Source organism: Equus asinus, chromosome 2 (genome assembly GCF_041296235.1).
Source record: "Equus asinus isolate D_3611 breed Donkey chromosome 2, EquAss-T2T_v2, whole genome shotgun sequence".
Classification (NCBI taxonomy): Eukaryota; Metazoa; Chordata; class Mammalia; order Perissodactyla; family Equidae; genus Equus; species Equus asinus.
The window spans coordinates 32492599-32512266 of NC_091791.1; the positions used below are offsets into that span (position 1 = coordinate 32492599).

Here is a 19668-nt window from a genome sequence, read left to right on the forward strand (position 1 = left end):
TGGCTCAAATGGGCTTTTTAGATCTCCCTTCCAGTACAGGTGGATCCAAGTGCATAGTAATATTTCTCTCCCCATCCAGCACTCTGTTTATCTCACACACAGGCACACAGCTTCACTCACAGGCAAGCTCTCCCCAAAATGGTAACTACTTCCTGCAAATGGGCTACTAGCTTAGCTAGCCCAGAGAAAAAGATCTCTTTCCCAAGAACTCCATCAGTCAGTCTCAAAGCTGACCCCTGAACCACCCACTCATTGTGACCAACAACCAGGCATCAGTCACAGGAGTAAGTCAGCTTCATCCACACCATATGGAACTCAAGAATGCTAGGAAAAGTGGCTGCCTAAAGGGAAATCAAGGTGCTACTACCAAAAGATGAGGGCAAAGATTCTGAGACGGCAAAAACAGGATATGGAGTACAGAAGACATAATAAAACACACACATGCTTCTTACCAAAAATAAGGGAGAAAAAACTTAGGGAAAAACTAAAAATACAGTTTACATGATCACATTCATGTGAAAGCATATGTGCTCTGAAGCCAGACAGTCCTAGATTCAAACCACCAGTTCCATCACATTTGTGAATTATTTAATCATTACCACTCTCTGTTCCTTCAGAGTAATAAGAAAAAAAAAGGGGATATCACACTCTTTGCAGGTTGACTATACAGATTAAATGAGAAATGTAACTGCTAAGCACTTATTGTGTGCTTGACCAGTATCTACTATCATGAATATTTACATGAAGAAATGAAAACTGATGTTTTCTAAGGTAGATTGCAAAGGGCCCCAATTCTTCATCCCTCCATACATCCAGGCCCTTTGCCACGTAACTTTATAACGCCCTCCCCACCATGACTCTGGGTTCAATCACACGATAAGATTTAACCAATGCGATAATAGCAAGAGTGAACAGACAAGCAGAGGCTTGAAAAAGTGCTTCCTTATTCTGCTTGCTTTGTGCACTTCTGCCATTCCATGAAAACAGGCCCAAGGTATCCTGCTGAGGGCTGAGAAAGGTGTAACAGAGCCTAGTAACTGCAGTCATCTCAGCTTAGGTCAACCTACGCAGCCAGCTCATCCTCAGACATGGAGCAAGCCCAGCTAAGATTAGCAGAGCTGCCTAGCCAACACACAGCTGGCTAAATGAGCAAACCCAGCCCAGATCAGCTGAACCCCAAACTTGTGAACAAAATAAATGCCTCTAGTTATGTTACTAAGGTATGTGATTGTTTGATATGCAGCATGAATGCAGCAATGAACAATTGAAACACCATCTTATAGTGGTAGGTCAATAAAAATATTTTTTATACTTTCTCTTATGATGTTAAAAGGCAACTTGACAATATAAACAAAATAAGTTTATTCTTATTACCATTACAAATTTACTATCCAAGCATACTTTTAAACTGTTAAAAATGGAAGCAGCAATGCTTAACTTCAAGAGAGGTTGCATCTCTCACATTTTTTTAAATTCATAAATACATAAAAGCCAGGGGCCAGCCCGGTGGCACAGCGGTTAAGTGCGTACATTCCGCTTCGGCGGCCCAGGGTCCGCCAGTTCGGATCCCGGGTATGGGCTTGGCACCACTTGGCACACCATGCTGTGGTAGGCGTCCCACATATAAAGTAGAGGAAGATGGGCATGGATGTTAGCTCAGGGCCAGTCTTCCTCAGCAAAAAGAGGAGGACTGGCAGCAGTTAGCTCAGGACCAATCTTCCTCAAAAAAAAAAAAAAATAGACAAAAGCCAGAAGAGACAAACTATTTGCATTGTATCAAAATAAAATTGTTTTATGGACTTAAGATAAACACTGATGAAAACAGAGCAAAAAAATTCACTAAAAATGAGAAAGATTTCATTGACTATATTTCATTACGGAACTCTGTCTAGTTAATTTCATTTTCTTAACTATGACCAATACTGTTTCTACTTCACAAGTCATTCTTATCTCCACGAACTTCTGAAGATGTTTGTTTCCCCAGACTAACATACATATATGCATTTACTTAAAAAATTAATTCAGTTTACTTATTAATTTGATATATTTTCAAACATATATCGACTTATTTTACATATACAAAAAGAGAAAAAGAAATACAGTCACATGTTGCTCTTAATGATGGCGAACACATTCTGAGGAATATGTGGTTAGGCGATTTAGTCATTGTGTGAACATCACAGAGTGTACCTGCACAAATACAGATGGTATAGCCTACTACACATCTAGGCTATTTGGTTCTAATCTTAAGGGACCACCATGGTATATGTGGTCTCTATTGTTAATTGAAATGTCATTATGCAGCAAATGACAGTATAAAGAAAAGATGGAGATATACTGAATAGGGAGGAAAGATGAATGAAAAGCTGTATCAGGCAAGAGCAAGTTACTCATTCCTCAAAGAACATTCTTGGCAGAATACTAGGGTGCATTATTGGACCAAACAGAAGATGCTCTATTTTCTGCCATCTGAAAGCAACATCCTTTCAGCATTAAGTTTTAAAATGTGCTGCTTATTTCATAATCCAAATATAATGGCAAGAGTATCATTACTATCTTGCTTATACTTCTGCTCTTTCTTGAGTCAAAGAAACCAGACCTTACCAGCAGCATGATTCAACAACAAAGTCTTCCTGTTTCTTAATGAAGCCTGTTTACCTTTTTTTCCACTTGTAACTGGATATAAATATTCATATTCCTCAAAACAGTTCATTTCATCTTGATTACTTGTTACAGAATATCTGACAAAATATGGATTGGCTGACTAAGGTACAGTATTATTAAAGGTAATTTTACCTAAACATCTTCATATAGTTTTAAGGAAATTTCTATCAAGTAATGTCTGAGGTAATACATAAACATTTATTAATCACTCCATAAGAACAAATCTTCCACTTTTTCCAAAACAAAGTTGAAGGCCTCAGGAAAAGGAAAAAAAGGCAAAAGTTTTCTGGGTCATCAACACATCTGGTCCCTTGTCATTGAGACAATGTCAGTTTATTTTTCACCAATGTAACTATATTAGAATATTAGAATACTCTTCTCCATTAATTTACATTTTTTGCTTTTAAAAGATCAAAATCTCTGGATAATTCAATCTTTTTAATAGTTTAACTGTCTTGACCAAAACAACTCATTCAGATTGGACTGTCACCTATGTGGCCACTTTTTTAAGAAAAATTAAGTCCCATACAGATTTACAGCCCTGATAACTCCTACCTAAAGCCTCTCACCTAATGTGGAAAGTTCTAGTTTCTCTTCTCTCTCTTTCCCCCATTTATGAATTTACCCTTGCCTTTCACCAATAAAATGTACTAATCTTTGATTTGGATATGTTATATAAAATTAAACAGAAGTTCTTTGCCTAAGGAAAAGGGAGCCAAAGGGAATGTTATCTTTTAGATAAGATTGTACATTGGTGCCCTTAAGCCATGGATCTTGAACCTGTTTTCAGTAGATATATGTGGATTTCTGACTCTCTGTATATGTCTATTTTAACATGACAAATCTATTTTAACACATACTCCTCAGCGAAAAGCTATACATAGTAAATATATACACAAACAAAAATTGGTTGTACAAGATTCACATGGAAAATAGCTTTATCATACCTGTTTTCCTTTTAAAAATTCAATACAGCAAAATTCCAGTACCTCTCAAAAAACTGATGGAAATTAATCATTATTTTATTATTTTTATCCTGATGTATTCTTTTTCCAGAACAGAAACCAGATCTAGACAGAGTATCTAACATAGTCCCATAAAAATATTATTGCTAAAGGTAATTTTGAGGTTTCCAATAGGCAAACAATAAGTAAAATTTTAGTACACTGACCATTGAACATAGGTGATATATAACTAAATCATTTTTAAAAGATGTATTAAACACTCACAGAAAAATGACCAGCTTAAAGGTTTTTTCAATAGCTATTCTCAAAGATTTATGGACTTCCTAATGCCCACCCATAATTAAAGTATCATTTTATTGTGATCAGATAAGCTAACCAATGCCCATTTATACAAGTTAAACTTTGTAAGCTTCCTTACCAGCTGACTGAAAAGTCACACAACCGAACACATGACGAGATAAATATTTATATTTTATCACTAATCATGCAATAAAAAGCTGCATTTTAACACAAGGACATAATCAAAAACATTTATATTCCTCTCATTTTTTATTCTTATTGAAAGCAAGGAACTTATTTATTTTGATGGGAATTTCTCCCTATTACCTTTGTCACAACATCTTCCCATATCTACTAATGAAGCATTTTTGTCTAAGACCAGTGACATCTGAATTACCAAAATAGTGTATCATTTAAAAAATTTGCCAAATCCCTCCTTCCCCTTCTCAGCAATTATACACTACCCAGCAACTTCCCTTTCCATCCCACATTTTAAAGTATTTATTGCCAACCACACCAAATCTAAGTCACAGTTACAAGGTTAGAACTAAGAAGGCATTTGGCTAAAATCCAAGAATCCTGAATCCTGGCCTCAATCTGCTTTACCTGTTCGCCCCTCCACCTCGGCTTGACATCTCTGGGAAGGATATGACTGGAACAAAAGGCCAGGCACCTACAGACTGTTACTATAAGGGCTTTTGTCACAAACTTCAAAGGGCCCTGTGAACTAGGCTGGTCCACACTGAAGGCTCACCAAGCTTAAGGCCAGGAATCAATATCACTTGGATATCCTTTGCTATCTTTCCTCTTCTAAGCCTATACTCAAATCTCAGCCAATGATGAAGAAAGGCCAGTCTAGCAACACACGCAGGAAAACCAAGCCAGTGGAACACTCAGCTCAGAAACCTATTTAGCTCTCAATACCACTGACAAAACTAAAAATTGAGAAGAAAAAAGAAAGACAAACAGGACCATAATGCAGAAGAGAAGGGGGCAAGGCATTCTAGGCCAGGAATTGAAAGAGTAATTATGTTACCATTTATGGTAAGATTATGAGTAGAGAAACCAGAATTCTTTAATGAAATATAAAGCAAGTAAGCAATTAGTAGTTGGAAACAAAGAAAGGGGGGGCATTTTGGTGGAATGAAATAGGAAATTTTAAAAGAAGGGCATACGCTTTAATGTTAAAGATTAAAGAGCACAGGGTTTTGAATTCCAATCCCATGTCTACCACTCTTTAGCTAAGCGACGAAGAATGAAATCCTTAATCTTTCCAAATCTGTTTCTCCACCTATAAAACAGATATTACATCAAAGGGCTTTTGTGGGGCACACAATAAATGCTCAGTATATGGTAGCTTTCAAGAAACATTAGTAAAACAAAACAAAAACAAAAACTTGTCTTCTCCATATTTAGATAATATCTTTATAAACCACTTGATGGGGACAATAAAAATATGTGAAAAACAAGAGAGAATCAAACTGAATATAACCATATCAATTTAATAAATTCAACAAGTCCTTCCTCTACAAACATTGTACACTTATTTCTGTAATTTGAATAAACCAATAATTCTAAAAGTACTAGTGGAGCACTTACTTATATTAAATCAGATGTGAATTCTGTAGTAAAATGAAATATATTTTTTTTCGGTAAATTCACATTTCACATGTGAGATTTCCTTTTGCCAAGCAAGATACACCCTGTAGTTCCTCTTAAAATTAGTTTTTCTTCCCCTGTAAATTGTGAGTTTAGCAAAGGGAGAACATGCCTTCACCCTCTGGAAACCTCTAAAAAGTCAACTAGTAAGACAAACATATAATAATCATTTATTGATAATGATGATGATAAAATAAAACAATGCAGATTTTATGAAAAACAAGCTAATCATAAGACAGAATAAGTCAAGACTAGCTAGTATTACCAATGAGAATGAATATGCTCTTCATACAAGTTTTCCCAATAATAGTAATTCTCATGGTAAGTAATATTGGTGTTCACATCTTCTAATCCCAAAAGTCTTCATATGTATCATCTTTAACAGAGGTAGAAAACTAGTACATAATTTCATATAGCAATTGAAGCAAGTTAAATAAGAGAATTCAGTTCTGTGTTTTACTTTTATCTGAGACGTTAGGTAAATATTACAAACATTAAAATACCATACAGCTATTTCTGTGGGTAAGAGGGAAGCATTTATACTAAGGGAAATCCCGATTGCTTTAACAAGAGTTATTACTCAATGTTTCCCAACTGACCAATCGTTTTTTAATAGTCATCTTTATCTTCCTACATTTCCAAATAAAGACAATAAAATGTTTGTGAAAGTTTCCTAAAAACTACAAAATGTGCTATGCAGATATAGGATGGTAACACCATTAATAGATTTTTCTGACACTTTCTGCTTTCTTTATGTTAAGTTTTAGAGTCTGTTTATTCCCCTAGGTCATTATACTTACCAAAATCTTGTGACACAACTTTGTTTCTAAATGATCTCCTTCAAACTTTGTAAAACAACTGGGATGGACTAACTTTAAATGATTTAGAAGTTACAAGAAATGCTCCTTTACTTCAAATGGTAAAATACAGTTATAGTAGTTTTCAATACTAATTGAAAGATACAACTGAGTAGAAGTTCTCTTTTCTCTTTAGTATGAAATGTCTGAAACATACTCATTTCTAGTTTCCCAATACCAAAATCTGAAATGTAAGTCTAAATAAATCACTAGTTTCATCCATATTTTTTTCTTTTAGCATTCCTTTTGACTCATTCTGCTCTTACAATTCAAAAATACACATTACCCAAAACTAGACTATAAAAACTTCATTATAATAACGTCACTCAACAAAAAGTGGTTTTACACATGTAACTTCCTTGGATTGCATAACAATAAATACAGAAAACTGATTAAGTGATACATCAAAAGAATCCATAATTCTCTTTAACAAAGACAGATAAATGTGGAACAAAGGAAATGAAAACAAGACAAAAATCACTAGAAGGTGACAACCATTACCATATAGCTTCCTAACTTGTCCCTCGCAAACGATCCATTAAGTAAAGGATTCTCAGGCTAATTCTGCCACCTACCTCGTAAGATTTTCAATTTCATCTTTAAGACATCATTATACTTGATGCATCGCGACAGACCAAATCTAATCAATTCAAAAATCAGAGTAACTAATGACAAAATTCAAAACAGTCTTTTGAAAACAGTGTATTTGGGGCCGGCCCAGTGGCGCAGCGGTTCAGTGCGCATATTCCGCTTCTCAGCGGGCCGGGGTTCGCCGGTTCAGATCCCGGTGCAGACGTGGCATGGCTTGGCAAGCCATGCTGTGGTAGGCATCCCACATAGAAAGTAGAGGAAGATGGGCACGGATGTTAGCTCAGGGCCAGTCTTCCTCAGCAAAAAGAGGAGGACTGGCAGCAGTTAGCTCAGGGCTAATCTTCCTCAAAAAAATAAATAAAACAGTGTATTTAGTTTAGCACCAGAAAATAAAATCATATAACTTGCCATAAATATAACCTGTCAGATATCTGGGTTTTATAAAATACAAACCAAAATGTAATCTTAAATTTCAAACATACTGCCATTGAATAGATTTCTCTCACTATTCAAACTTAAAAAAAAAGAACAGATTTAGACAAAATGTCTACCTACAGTAAAAGCATCCCGCTCTACCCAAAACTTTACTTACTCAGGCATAGAACAGATTCGAATAATGTGGTTTACCACATTATGTGTACTTGATGTATGAACCCTCAACTATAGAGAGGCAGGAACTTAGAAGATTTGGATAGCAAAGTATATCTGTGTTGTCACACAACTCTATCAAATAACTATTTTAATAATTCATAGAAAAAGATGTTTAAGGAAGCCTTTCCTGAGTAATTCTAGTTCACTCCCATCACTCCATTACTATATCCATTTTTCCCTTCACAAGGTACATTGCAGCTTATCTTGCGATTTCTAATTATTCCCAAATTAAGGGTACGATAAGAAAAAAAGTTTGTGGGGCTGGCCCCGTGGCTGAGTGGTTAAGTTCTCACGCTCCGCTGCAGGCGGCCCAGTGTTTCGTTGGTTCGAATCCTGGGTGCGGACATGGCACTGCTCATCAAACCACGCTGAGGCAGCGTCCCACATGCCACAACTAGAAGGACCCACAACTAAGAATATACAACTATGTACCAGGGGGCTTTGGGGAGAAAACGGAAAAAAATAAAATCTTTACAAAAAAGAAAAAAAAAAGAAAAAAGTTTGCAAGTCACATACTGATATGGGTCTAGTATCCAAAGCATACTCTTACAACTCAATAATAAAAAGACAACTCAATTTAAAAATGGGCTAGGGATCTGAACAGACAGTTCTCAAAGGAAGATATAAAAATGGCCAAGAAGCACATGAAAAGATGTTCAACATCATTGATCATTAGGGAAATTCAAATCTAAACCACAATGAGATACCACTTCATACCTACCCCCAGGATAGCTATAATCAAAAACACAGGCAATAACAAGTGTTGGCAAGGCTGTGGAGAAACTGGAATCCTCATACACTGTAGGTGGGAATGTAAAATACTGCAGCCACTTTGGAAAACACTTTAGTAGTTCCTCAAAAAGTTAAAACATAGTTACCATATGACCCAGCAATTCCACTCTTAGGTACATACCCAAGAGAAGCGAAAACAAATGTCCACCAAAAAGCGAAAACAAATGTCCACCAAAATAATACTGACAATGCAGCATTATTAATAATAAGCAAAAAGTAGAAACAACCTAAATGTCCACCAACAGATGAATAAACAAAATGTAGTAAGGTCCCTACAATACAATATTCTTCAGCCATAAAAAGCAATAAAGTGCTGACACATGATACAACATGGATGAATCCTGAAACCATGCTAAGAAGCCAGACACAAAAGGCCACACACTGTATGATTATATTTATATAAAATGTCCAGAATAGGCAAATCCACAAAAACAGAAAGTAGATTAGTAGTTGCTAACAGCTGGGTCAAAGGAGGAATGGGAAATGACTGCTAATAAGTATAGGGTTTCTTTCGTGGGTAATGAAAGTGTTCTGGAATCAGTGATGTTTGCACAACCTTGTGAATAAACTAAAAACCACTGAATTGTACACTTTAAAAGGGTAGATTTTATGGTACGTAAATTCTCTCAATAAAAAAAATTCAGGGTATGGACCACTGTATTTGGGATACTTCCTGCATACAAGGGACAGTCAATAAAATGAGCTAATAGTTCACACTAGAATTATCCCAAAAGCAATGCACAAGCGTATGGAATAGTAAAAAGATTTTTTAACTATTTGCAAATAGAGCAGAAAATAATTTGGAGGTTAGTGATGGTAAGTTTTTAACTTGAAACTACACAAGATAACAGCTTTGTTTATTCACATTTACCCAATATGCAGATTCCATACAATAGGGGAGTACACAGAAAGGAAATAAGAATCAACAGAGAAGTTCAGAGGCACAACCAAACAAATCAAGCCCTTGTGCTGAGCTTTCAGAGCCAGTGTGTAAACCAGGAAAGAAAACCAATCTCATTACTTTATATATACCTTTATTTGCCATAGAAAATACTTCTTGACTGTTTCCAAATACCAAATCCAACCTCTAAGGATGAAAATTTGCCAATAATAAAGAGTATTCAAAGAATATACCACTGATTTTAGGCAATTCCAAAAATAGGTTTTGTGTAACAGAATAAGATATAGCCTCCAAATGACCTTACTTAGAAGAGACACTTGTGGATGACAATATTGTCCCTGTCAAGATGATTTAAAAAACAATCTTGTGTCATTATTGTAGAGTTCCACAATGGAATCCTTAAATAAAGAAATATTCCTCCCCTGAGCTAAGGAGAGAAATGTATTTCAAACCCCAAGCTGTCTACGAAAGAAATTCTACTTTTTAACCTGCCTTAGAATATCCTACAACCTACCTTTGTAAACCTATCATCTATACGCCCCCTATATGAATCATGGACTGCAGTTTAAACAGACAACTCATTCTTGTCGTCTTCCAGTTTGGTGCATTTGTTTCTCATGACAGGAATGCCTTTTCCATATTCACCAAAATGAAGCCTTACTTCATCACCTGAAGAGATGTCTTTCACTTCTACACACCCAAAGCACTTGCTTGAACCATCATATGGCACATTTTGCCCTGTACTTATAACTGAATATATTATATTTTCTCTAAGAACTAAAAGTTCCTGAAGATTAGAGCAGCTTCCCCAATATCTCTGTTTGCCCAAATTGCCTGGTACAAGGTAGATGTTTAATAAATATTTAAATGAAGTAAGTACATACCTAACTGCCTTTCCTTTGTTCCTAAAAACAGCACTAATACAAATAGCTAAGTGATCAGGCACCAGGTACTCAGAAGTGGCAAATCCCCATGGACACTGAATACCTCATTCTCACTCTGGAAGAAATTCCAGGCCATCCTGTGTAGCCCCATAAGGCTATACAAGAAAAAAAAATGACATTATTCAGATGCTTCCTAGAATTGCTCCACCTATAAATACATTTGAAGGAATTAGGGCCATTTGAAACAACTCTGTAAGTCAAAAAGACTCACCATGCTATCCTTTTTTGGTCAAGCTAGAGCTAAGCTGAAATCACTACAACTTTCTCTACAACGGGAAGAGCTGAGAATACAGCAAAGATTAGGAGCAGCCGAGCAATAGGTTACATCACACCAATAGCAGAGAGAACCTCGATCTTCCTGAAATCTGAACTGATCATCCTAATCCCAGATGACACCTCAATAATCACCTGGTTACCAAATATCCATCTTGATCATAATCACTGTCTGAACAGGCTACTAACTCCAATTCAACTAAAACCTAATAATGGAAACACCAACAACTCCACTGCCACAATCCTGACACTCCCCCTCCAAATCCATCCCTGCAAAAAAGTAGAAGGGAGAATTAGATTTTGGAAATGAGTGAGAATTCATTTTTAATCCAAAGACTGCTATAAATTAAATATCATTTAGAAACCAAATGATCCTAAAGTATTAAGATAATCAGTCAAGAGAATCAAACGGAAGGCTAACTGTTCAGAAACAATCCCATTAAAATAAAACAGGAATTACTACATCTGCTAGTGACAAACAACATAGTTGCCTTGTGGATTGAAAATAAGGATAATTGCCAGCTCTTTTAAATATAGAAAGTTAACACTACAATTGACTTAGAACTCGCCTCTTAAACAACAAAATAACATATAATAAAAGAGAAAATACGAGACCCAACTGATTTTAGTTTGGAGACTATCAACTATACATTACTGCTCAGATGAAAATACCGCTCTGCACTCTGGACTCTGGGTATCTCTTGAACTTTACTACCTCGAAAGTGGAAATTTGGAGTTAAAAGTATGCTTTAAGAACACTGATCATCAGATTAAAATCCTCTTTCATAAATGAATCTAAAATTTGATATTCAATTCAGAGTTTTACAAAAGGATTTCATTAGTCATAAAAAAAAAACTTTGTCAAGCAGCAGTAACTAACCACGAACACCAGCAATGACTGATAAAAAGGGGGCCTGAGGCAGAAGGCAAGGATTCAAAGCAAACAGAATTAGAATAAGATAAACAACTCATTAAAACCATCTAAACTAAAGCCGTAATAACTTAAATCTACAAGGTTATAGTCAATTTTAAATCTTTTAAAAACCCCTACTGAAAAAAACCAATCACTAAAAAAGTGAAATAAATGTAAGAACTCAAAATTCTTCAAAGTAATTGCAGGATTTTCTGTTAACTCCCAATTCCGAAAACTCATTAATTTCATGCTTGTCAAAACCCCCTATACGGCTTTTATAAGCTCTTATATGAGGGTTACAAATAATAATTTTAAAAATGCTTAAGCTGATGTAACATTTTAGCAAATGTATGGTAGGTTTGAAAGAATAAAACAAGCAGAGACAGAGTAAAGGATAACTGATAACCTGGAGGGCAGAGCTGGGCTTGGACTGGCAGGAGGGAAATTTTAAAATATATCCACAAGATAAATTACACCAAAAAACTGACTCATGCCTTTATTATTTACACAAGCATATGTTTTAAAACGTACTTTTAACCTTTGGACAACCAAAGTAATAGCAGATACCTTAAAGCATTATTGCCTATATTAATTTTGATGCTACAATCTAAATCCTTAACAAAATTCACAAACATTTTCCTAATGAAAGACTGCAGAAACGGCAAGGTTTATCTTTTCTGAGTAAACGTTACCTTATTTTTCACTTGTTTAAAGTTTCAGTTTTGCTTTTTAACCTATTATAGAACACATCCCTTGTGGGACATTGTAAAGGGCATACCCTCCTGTCAAGCCAGAAAGCTCAAACACAAAGACACGGAGCTAACCAAGTGCTGTAATTCTTCCAAACTGAGCCTCTCCACACCCCCTCCACCCTTCCCCCCAACAGATATGTCTATTAAATCAGTGTCTGTTCTCCCCCTCGCACAACAAAGAGAACTTCTCACCGCATGAAATTGCCGCTGAATGGACACCAGAAAGCAGGATTTGCATAATTCCTTCCAACGAAACCCTGTCGGGAAGGCGGGGAAGAGGGGCCCAAGCGAAAGGACAGAATCTCCTAGATTCTGCTGGGGAAGACCAGGTTCCCAAGAACATTCCCCAGGGGGGTGCGGGTGCAGGGGAAGGGGCTGGAATTCCGGGCCTCCCCGAGGACTGGGCGTGGGGGGCGGAGGACGACGAGAGCGCATTTCCCCACACCGCAGCAGCAGCACCGAAGCAGACGGGGAAATAACAATGCTGGCGGACGCGAGAGTCAGACACAAGGATGGACCGGGGCTGGGGGCGGCGGGCGGAGCGGAGACACCACACGGGCCACTTACTTTTTGGAGGGGGGTTAAATATATGAGTTAAGCCCTTATGGTCCCGCCGGCCGCCGCACAGAGGGAAACGGGACCTTGGGAGAGAAAAACAGACAAAACACACAGTATGAGAGGTGCAGCTCGGCCGTCCGGCCCCTCCCGGGGCGCCCCCGTCCACGCTCCCTCCTGCCCGCGGGGAAAACGCCACCCGAGGCGGCCAGAGGTCCGGGAGGCGGGGGGCGGACGAGGCTCTCGGTGAGGCGGCGGCTCCGGCAAATCCCCTGGGAGGGGACAAGAGCGACCCCGCTCCGGTTCTCGGTCGGACCCGGTCCCACCCCCCTTCCTCCCCGCCGCGCACACACCGAACACAAATACACACACACCGACCCGAGCGTCGAGGATTAACTCCCCGGCCGCCGCCGCCGCCCGCAGAGGAAGTGCAGCCGCTGCCCCCCGCGGCCATGACACCCCACTTGGCTCAGTCAGGCGGACCCGGGGCCTGTGACAGCTCCGGCTCCCTCCGCCCCCATCTCCACCTCACGCCTCGCACACGCCCGAGCGCCGGGCGCCCGCCCGCCCGCCGCCCGGAGCGCGTGCACGCGGGGACGGGGGCGCGCCGCCGCCGCGCGTGGGGGAGGGGAGGCGCGGCGAAAGCTGAGGAGAGGGGCCGAGCCGCGGCCCAGCACGCCCCTTGCCCCCGGTCCTCGCGCGGGGCCCTGCGGGGCCGGCGGCAGTGCCCTCAGCCAAGTGGCAGCGCCACGGGGCGAGTCTCCACAATAAGCCGGCAGCCCGGGGCCGCCGCACGGGGAGGGAGCGGGGGAGGGGAGGGGCACGCGCGCCCGCCCGAGAGCCCGCCCCGGGGAGGGCGCGCGGAGGGGAGGGGCCGGCGCGCGCGCGGGGGAGAGCCCGCCCGGAGGTCGCGCGCGCCCGCACTCCGGGGGGTGGGGGAGGGGGGCGCCCGAGCCAAAAGAGGGCGGGCGGGCCGGAGGAGCAATTGCCTCTGCCCCGGCTCCCTCCCGCGTCCGGGGCGGTCGGCGGCGGGGCGGCCCAAGGGCCGGAGGCGGCCGGGGGAGGGTCTCACCTACACAGTGAATGAGCTTGTGGCGCCACGAGTCCAGTTCTTGCCGAAAGCCGCGTCTCTCAACGGAGCATTGCTGCCGCCTACACACCCTCGCCATCTTCTGCCGCCCGCCCGGCCCTGCCTCCGCCGCGGCCCCGCGCACGCCCAGCCGCGTCGCCCGGGGCCGCGCACGCACCCGCGGCCTGGGCGTCGCGCCTCCTGCCGGGGGCGGCGCGGGGGCAGGGCCGGCCTCACCTCCCGGTGGCCCTGGCGTGGCCCCGGGGCGGCCTGGGCGGGCTGCCTGGGCGCGCGCCCGCCCGCCCGGCTCGCAGCGCCGCGCGGCCCGCCGGGCTGCTTTCCCCGTGGTCCTCGGCTGCGGCCGCCGCAGGCCGCCCAGGCGGGCGCCTGCCCCCGGCCGAAGCCCAGCCCCGCCGGCCCTACGTCGCCGCCGCTGCCACACTGTCCCCCAAGGCCACGGCTGCCCCTTCCTTTCCCTCCCCGGGGCTTTTTGTTTCTTAAACCAGCCTCATCTGTCACTTACAACCTGCCTATCGCCCGACACCAACTGTTGCAAGTTCCGTGGTAACCGCTTTTCTGAACTTCTCAGTGGAAACTGCTCCTCCCGGGAGCCTGTTTAAGCGGCAGCGTTAAGAATAAATGCCCGGATGCCCGGGGAGGCGCTGAGCCCTAAAGTTTTCGCAGGTAAAAAGGATACGTTTTATTAAGTCATTGGAAGACTTAGCCAACATTAGTAAACCCAGTAAAAATTGAAATGAAACGTTTTAAGTTAAAAAACTAGCAAGGGTGATCATAGGCGAAATTCTCAAGTTGGCATATTCAGAACCCCTCCGGTGTTGTGTGGAAAGGTGTTTGAAGAAAATTGTGTTAAAGTGAGAATCGTGTTTCAAAAGAAGGCTTAATGAAAAATACTTAAAGCAGAGTGTTGGAAAGTAGCTTAATTTCACCTTTCAGAAACGACTCAGCTATTTTCGATGACGATGGGATTTTCAGGTGAAAACTCTGAAAATAATTAAATCATCCTGCGTAGGCCACTACCTGTTCCATTTAAACGTAATGCTGATCTTAATTCTTTGACAGTTATTTGGGAGAGAGAGAAAAGAGAGAAGACGGAACGAAGGGCGGAATACAAAACCAAAAGAAAAAGCCAGTGATAAATTCCTCTTTACCAGTAGGCTCAGTACTCTAGGATTCTGGCCTCTTCCCCACCTTTGGGGTTTAAGATTAAGGACGGTGCATTCCTGCTTTTAGATATTTAAATTTAAATTTGAAGACTTAATTTTAATGTCTGTAGTAGGTAAAACAAAGTCATTAAGTACTTGACTTCAAGGATTCCGTTGGTGTATTGATTTAGGTCTTTTCAAAGGTCCAGGTTCTCTGAATCAGGCACTTCTAGAATGGCGTGTCTATCCATAAAGAGACGGACTGGGTGGGCCTCTTGGGTAGGAGTGTTTTGAGGGGTATGAATGGAAATGCACCTTGTCCCCAGATCTTAAAACTAGTGATTTTTCCACAATTCGCAAAAATCCACAGTATTTCATTGGTCTAAGAGTACTGTCAAATGAGTAAGCTGTTAAGTCAGGAAGTATTGGATTTCTGTGTACATAAAACTATCCTGAGTGGTGAGAGGAGAGGACAAATATGAGATCAAAGATTGCTGTGGACAGCCGTGCTGCCCATGTGATGGCGAGACATCTTGTATCGTCAACGCGGAAGTTCCTTTTTTCACCACTAGGTGGTAGGTTTGAGTCTTTCATAGCTTTTAACCAAGTTTCTATGGTTTTTGAAGGAAGTATGCTTCGCAAAATTTCAAATAAATGAACACTATGTAACGCTAAAATGAGTTAATAATGAATGTGTACTCCACTTATCCCATATAATTTGCTTAAAAATAATCAAACCAAGAGTATTATTTCCTCAACATAATCTCTTAAAGAGTCTCAGATGTGTGGATTAGGAGGATCCTAGAGACTTCAGAGATCAACTCTAATATGGGGTATGGATTCTCTAATTTGAGGTAGGGAATTGGAAGCCCAGACAAATAAAGTGACTTGACCAAGGTTATGTAGCTGCCAGGTAGAGAGAGGGCAACAAACACCGGAAAACAGGTTTCTCAATTCCCAATTCAATGCTGTTTCCACTACGCCACCTTGAATTGCAATTACCGCTTCACTTATTTTACGTTGGGAACCAACATATAGCTGACCTCTCACAAAGGCCTATTTGGAAGAAAGGATAAGGGGACAATAATAATAACTTATTTATTAGGTACCACTATATGTTTAGCTTTGCAACTTTATTTCATTCCATCTGAATAAAAATGCCATAAAATAGGTACTATTTTTACCTACTTTTTACATTTTCTAGATTAGAGACTCAAGATTCAGAGGAGTTAAGTGCCTTTGTCCAAGGTCACAGAGCTAACAAATGGCAGAACCAGAATTCTACCATCTCTCTCACTGCAAAACCCTCTAAAGTGTCCTTCAAGTAGAACCAGGACTCTGCATGCAGAGGATTCCTTTCATTCCATGTGAGAGATGATGTTCCGTTACACAGTGGAGCAGTTTGACAAACAGTTTGAGCTCCTATTGCATGCCAGGCAGTGTCATAGGCATTGAGGACACATAGCTATCTAAGACATAATTTCCTACCTCTAACACCTTTGGCTACCCTGAAATCTGGCCTTAGCTGCAAGCTCTTTGCCATTCTAGGGAGGGTCAAGCAATGTAACACAGTGGTTAAAGTATAGAATCTGAAGACAGAGAGCTGATTGGAATACTGGTTCCGTCCATTAGTAGCTCAGTGACCTTGACAAATTAACTCTTCTGGTCATCACTTTCCTCATGTGGAAGAGGATAATAGGCTCCAAGATGGAGTTTGTGAGAAGGTGAAATGAAACAATCATGTACTGTAGCTGGCACATCGTTAGCATGAAATGAGTATGAGTTCTCATGATTAGGCTTCCTAAGTTCCCATCTCTTGTTCAGTCTGCAGGGTGACAGGAAACCAAGATGCTTGTGCTGTTTGGAGTCAGTCTGTGCCAGTACGAAGGAATGACAGCAATGACCTTGGCCTTTGAAAACAACATTCTGAGTCATGTTCTATAGTTCTCACAATGGGCAGATGATAGGGAGAAATGGAGCACAGAAAAGGACTGTGAGAGAATGGGGTAGACTCTGCTAACCGTAGGACTGGTTGCTCAGTATTACATCAAGTTTGTGTCTGATTAGTTGGAGGTGGCACATAATAGGGAAATGACCTCAGATAAATGGAAGGATGAAATGAATTGTGGGGCCTTCTAAGGAAGAAAAAGCATCCTGATGGGAGACTTCTTTTTATTATTATTATTATTATTATTATTATTATTATTTTTGCTGAGGAAGATTAGCCCGGAGCTAATATCTTTTGCCAATCTTCCTCTTTTTTTTCTCTTTTTTTTTGCTTGAGGAAGATTAGTCCTGAGTTAACATCTGTGCCAGTCTTCTTCCACTTTATGTGTGGGTTGCCACCACACATCATGGCTGACGAGTGGTGTAGGTCCACACCCAGGATCTGAACCTGCCAACTGGGGCTGCCAAACCAGAGTGCACTGAATTTAACCACTACACCACAGGGCTGGCTCCTGGCTCCTGATGGGAGACTTTTTTAAGAACATAGTCAACTTCTAATGAATGCCAACAGATACTTTTTAAAGCACTTTTCATGGATTATGTCATTTATTCCTAACAACAATCCAATCAGTTATCCTCATTTTATAGTAGAGCACACGAGGTTAAGTGATTTGTGCCCAAGGTCACACAAGGTATGGTAGATTTGGATTCAAACCCAGGCAATCTGGCTGCAGAGCCAGCTCTTTAAGCTTCACACTATTTTTATCTCCTGTACTACTAGGGGAGATGGGACTTATAGTGAGAGACAAGACCTAGACAGACAGAAGGGAAGCCCTGTCACTTAGTGGAACTACTCATGTAGTGGCTCTTCTTGCTTAATAAAAGACTTTCAGAGTTCCTCTCTTCTCAGTCTGTGTCTGCCTGTGTGCCACAGGCCTAGAAAACTTTATGGCGTTACTTTATGGTGTATGTGTGTGTGTGAAATTTATTTTTCTTTTAAAGTTTTATTGAAATATATTTCACGTACTATAAAATGCATCCATTTAAAGTGTACACTTTTTAATCTAGTCACAGAGTTGTACAACCATCACCATAATCACTTTTAGAACATTTTCATCAGCCCCAAAGAGACTCCATATCCATTAGCAGTCACTCCCCGTTCTCCCCTCTCCTCAACCCCTGGCAACAGCTAATCTACTTTCTGTCTCTGTGAATTTCCTTATTCTGGACAATTCACATAAATGGAATTGTGGTCTTTTGTGACTGGTTGCTTTCACTGAGAACAGTGTTTTCAAGGTTCATCTATGTGGTAGCATGTATCAATACTCACTTTCTTTTTATTGCCAAATAACTTTTCATCATATGGATAAACATTTCTAGTTGATGTATGTTTTGATTGTTTTCACTTTTTGGCTATTATAAATAATGCTGTTTGGGGCTGGCCCCGTGGCCAAGTGGTTAAGTTTGCTCGCTCCACTTCAGCAGCCCAGGGTTTTGCCTGTTCGGATCCTGAGCATGGACATGGCACCACTCATCAGGCTATGCTGAGGCGGCATCCCACATAGCACACCCAGAAGGACCTACAGCTAGAATATACAACTATGTACTGGGGGGCTTTGGGGAGAAGAAGAAGAAAAAGAAAAAAAGATTGGCAACAGTTGTTAGCTCAGGTGCCAATCTTTTAAAAAAAAGAAAACAATGCTGTTATAAATATTTGTGTACAAGGTTTTGTGTGGACATATGTTTTCATGTTTTTAAAAAATAAATATGTCTGTTTTGAAATAATTTCAAATTACAGAAAAGTTACAAGAACTCCCATATCCCCTTCTCTCAGATTCCCCAATTGTTAATATTTTACCACATCTCCTTTCACTCCCTCTCTCTGTATATAGATCTCTCATCTATATATATGGTTTTGTTGGTGGTGGTGAGCCTTTTTATGAACAATCTGATAGAAATCTACAGACTGGATTCCCTGCCACCCCCACATATCTAGGGTTTGTGTCCACAAAACAAAGACACTCTCCTTCATAACCATCATATAGCCCTCCACGTCAGGAAATCAATATTGGTACTACACAGACCCCATTACAATTTCACTCTTTGTCCCAACAATGTCTCTTTTCCTTTTCTGGTCCAAAATCCTACCCAGGAACTTACACTGAATTTCATTGTCATGTATTTTCAGTCTCCTTGAATCTGGAATAATTCCTCAGTCTTTCCTTGTTTTTTATGACCTTGGCAGTTTAAAAAGAACAGGGCTTTCATTCTGCAGGATGATCCTCAACTGGATCCACAGTGTTCCTCATGACTAGACTCAGGCCATACATTTTGACAGGAAAACAACAGAAGTGAGTCTGGGCTCTTCTCAGTGCATTTCATCAGGGGCTCATGATGTCAACTCTTCACACCACTGTGATGAGAACTTTGCTCATCTGGTCAAGTAGTTTTTCTCCAGCATAAAATCACTGTTGTTTCCTTTGTACTTGGTAAGTATTTTGTAAGGAGATATTCTGAGATCATGCCAATATCCTGTCCCTGGCTTTACCCACCAGCGTTAACATCCACTAATGACTCCTGCTTGAATCACTCATCACGATGGTGATAGTCAAATAGTGATTTTCTTACTCCATTATTTCTTCTGTACTTATTAGTTAACGTTCTAATGTAAAGAAGAGTTTTCCCTTCTCCCC

At 40.7% G+C, this 19668-nt stretch overlaps 1 protein-coding gene across 29 annotated transcripts in view; it reads right to left on the reverse strand.

Moving 5' to 3' along the window:
• LCOR (ligand dependent nuclear receptor corepressor) overlaps window positions 1-14039 on the reverse strand; it is a 122894-nt gene extending 108855 nt beyond the window's left edge. For 4 of the 29 annotated variants that reach the window (XM_070485918.1, XM_070485906.1, XM_070485978.1 and 1 more), the window contains exons 1-2: window positions 13869-14004; window positions 12809-12882 (exon numbers count right to left, since the gene is read on the reverse strand). Coding sequence is in view for 9 of the 29 variants with exons in the window: in XM_014868485.3 (XP_014723971.1) it covers window positions 12809-12882; window positions 13171-13250 (154 nt within the window). In the remaining 20 variants the exon portion in view is untranslated. Of the gene's footprint in view, window positions 1-12433; window positions 12499-12808; window positions 12883-13170; window positions 13394-13868 lie in introns of those variants that run through there. The other 25 variants (XM_044753186.2, XM_070485944.1, XM_014868485.3 and 22 more) reach the window with 22 other exon arrangements.
• Window positions 14040-19668: the final 5629 nt, after the last annotated feature.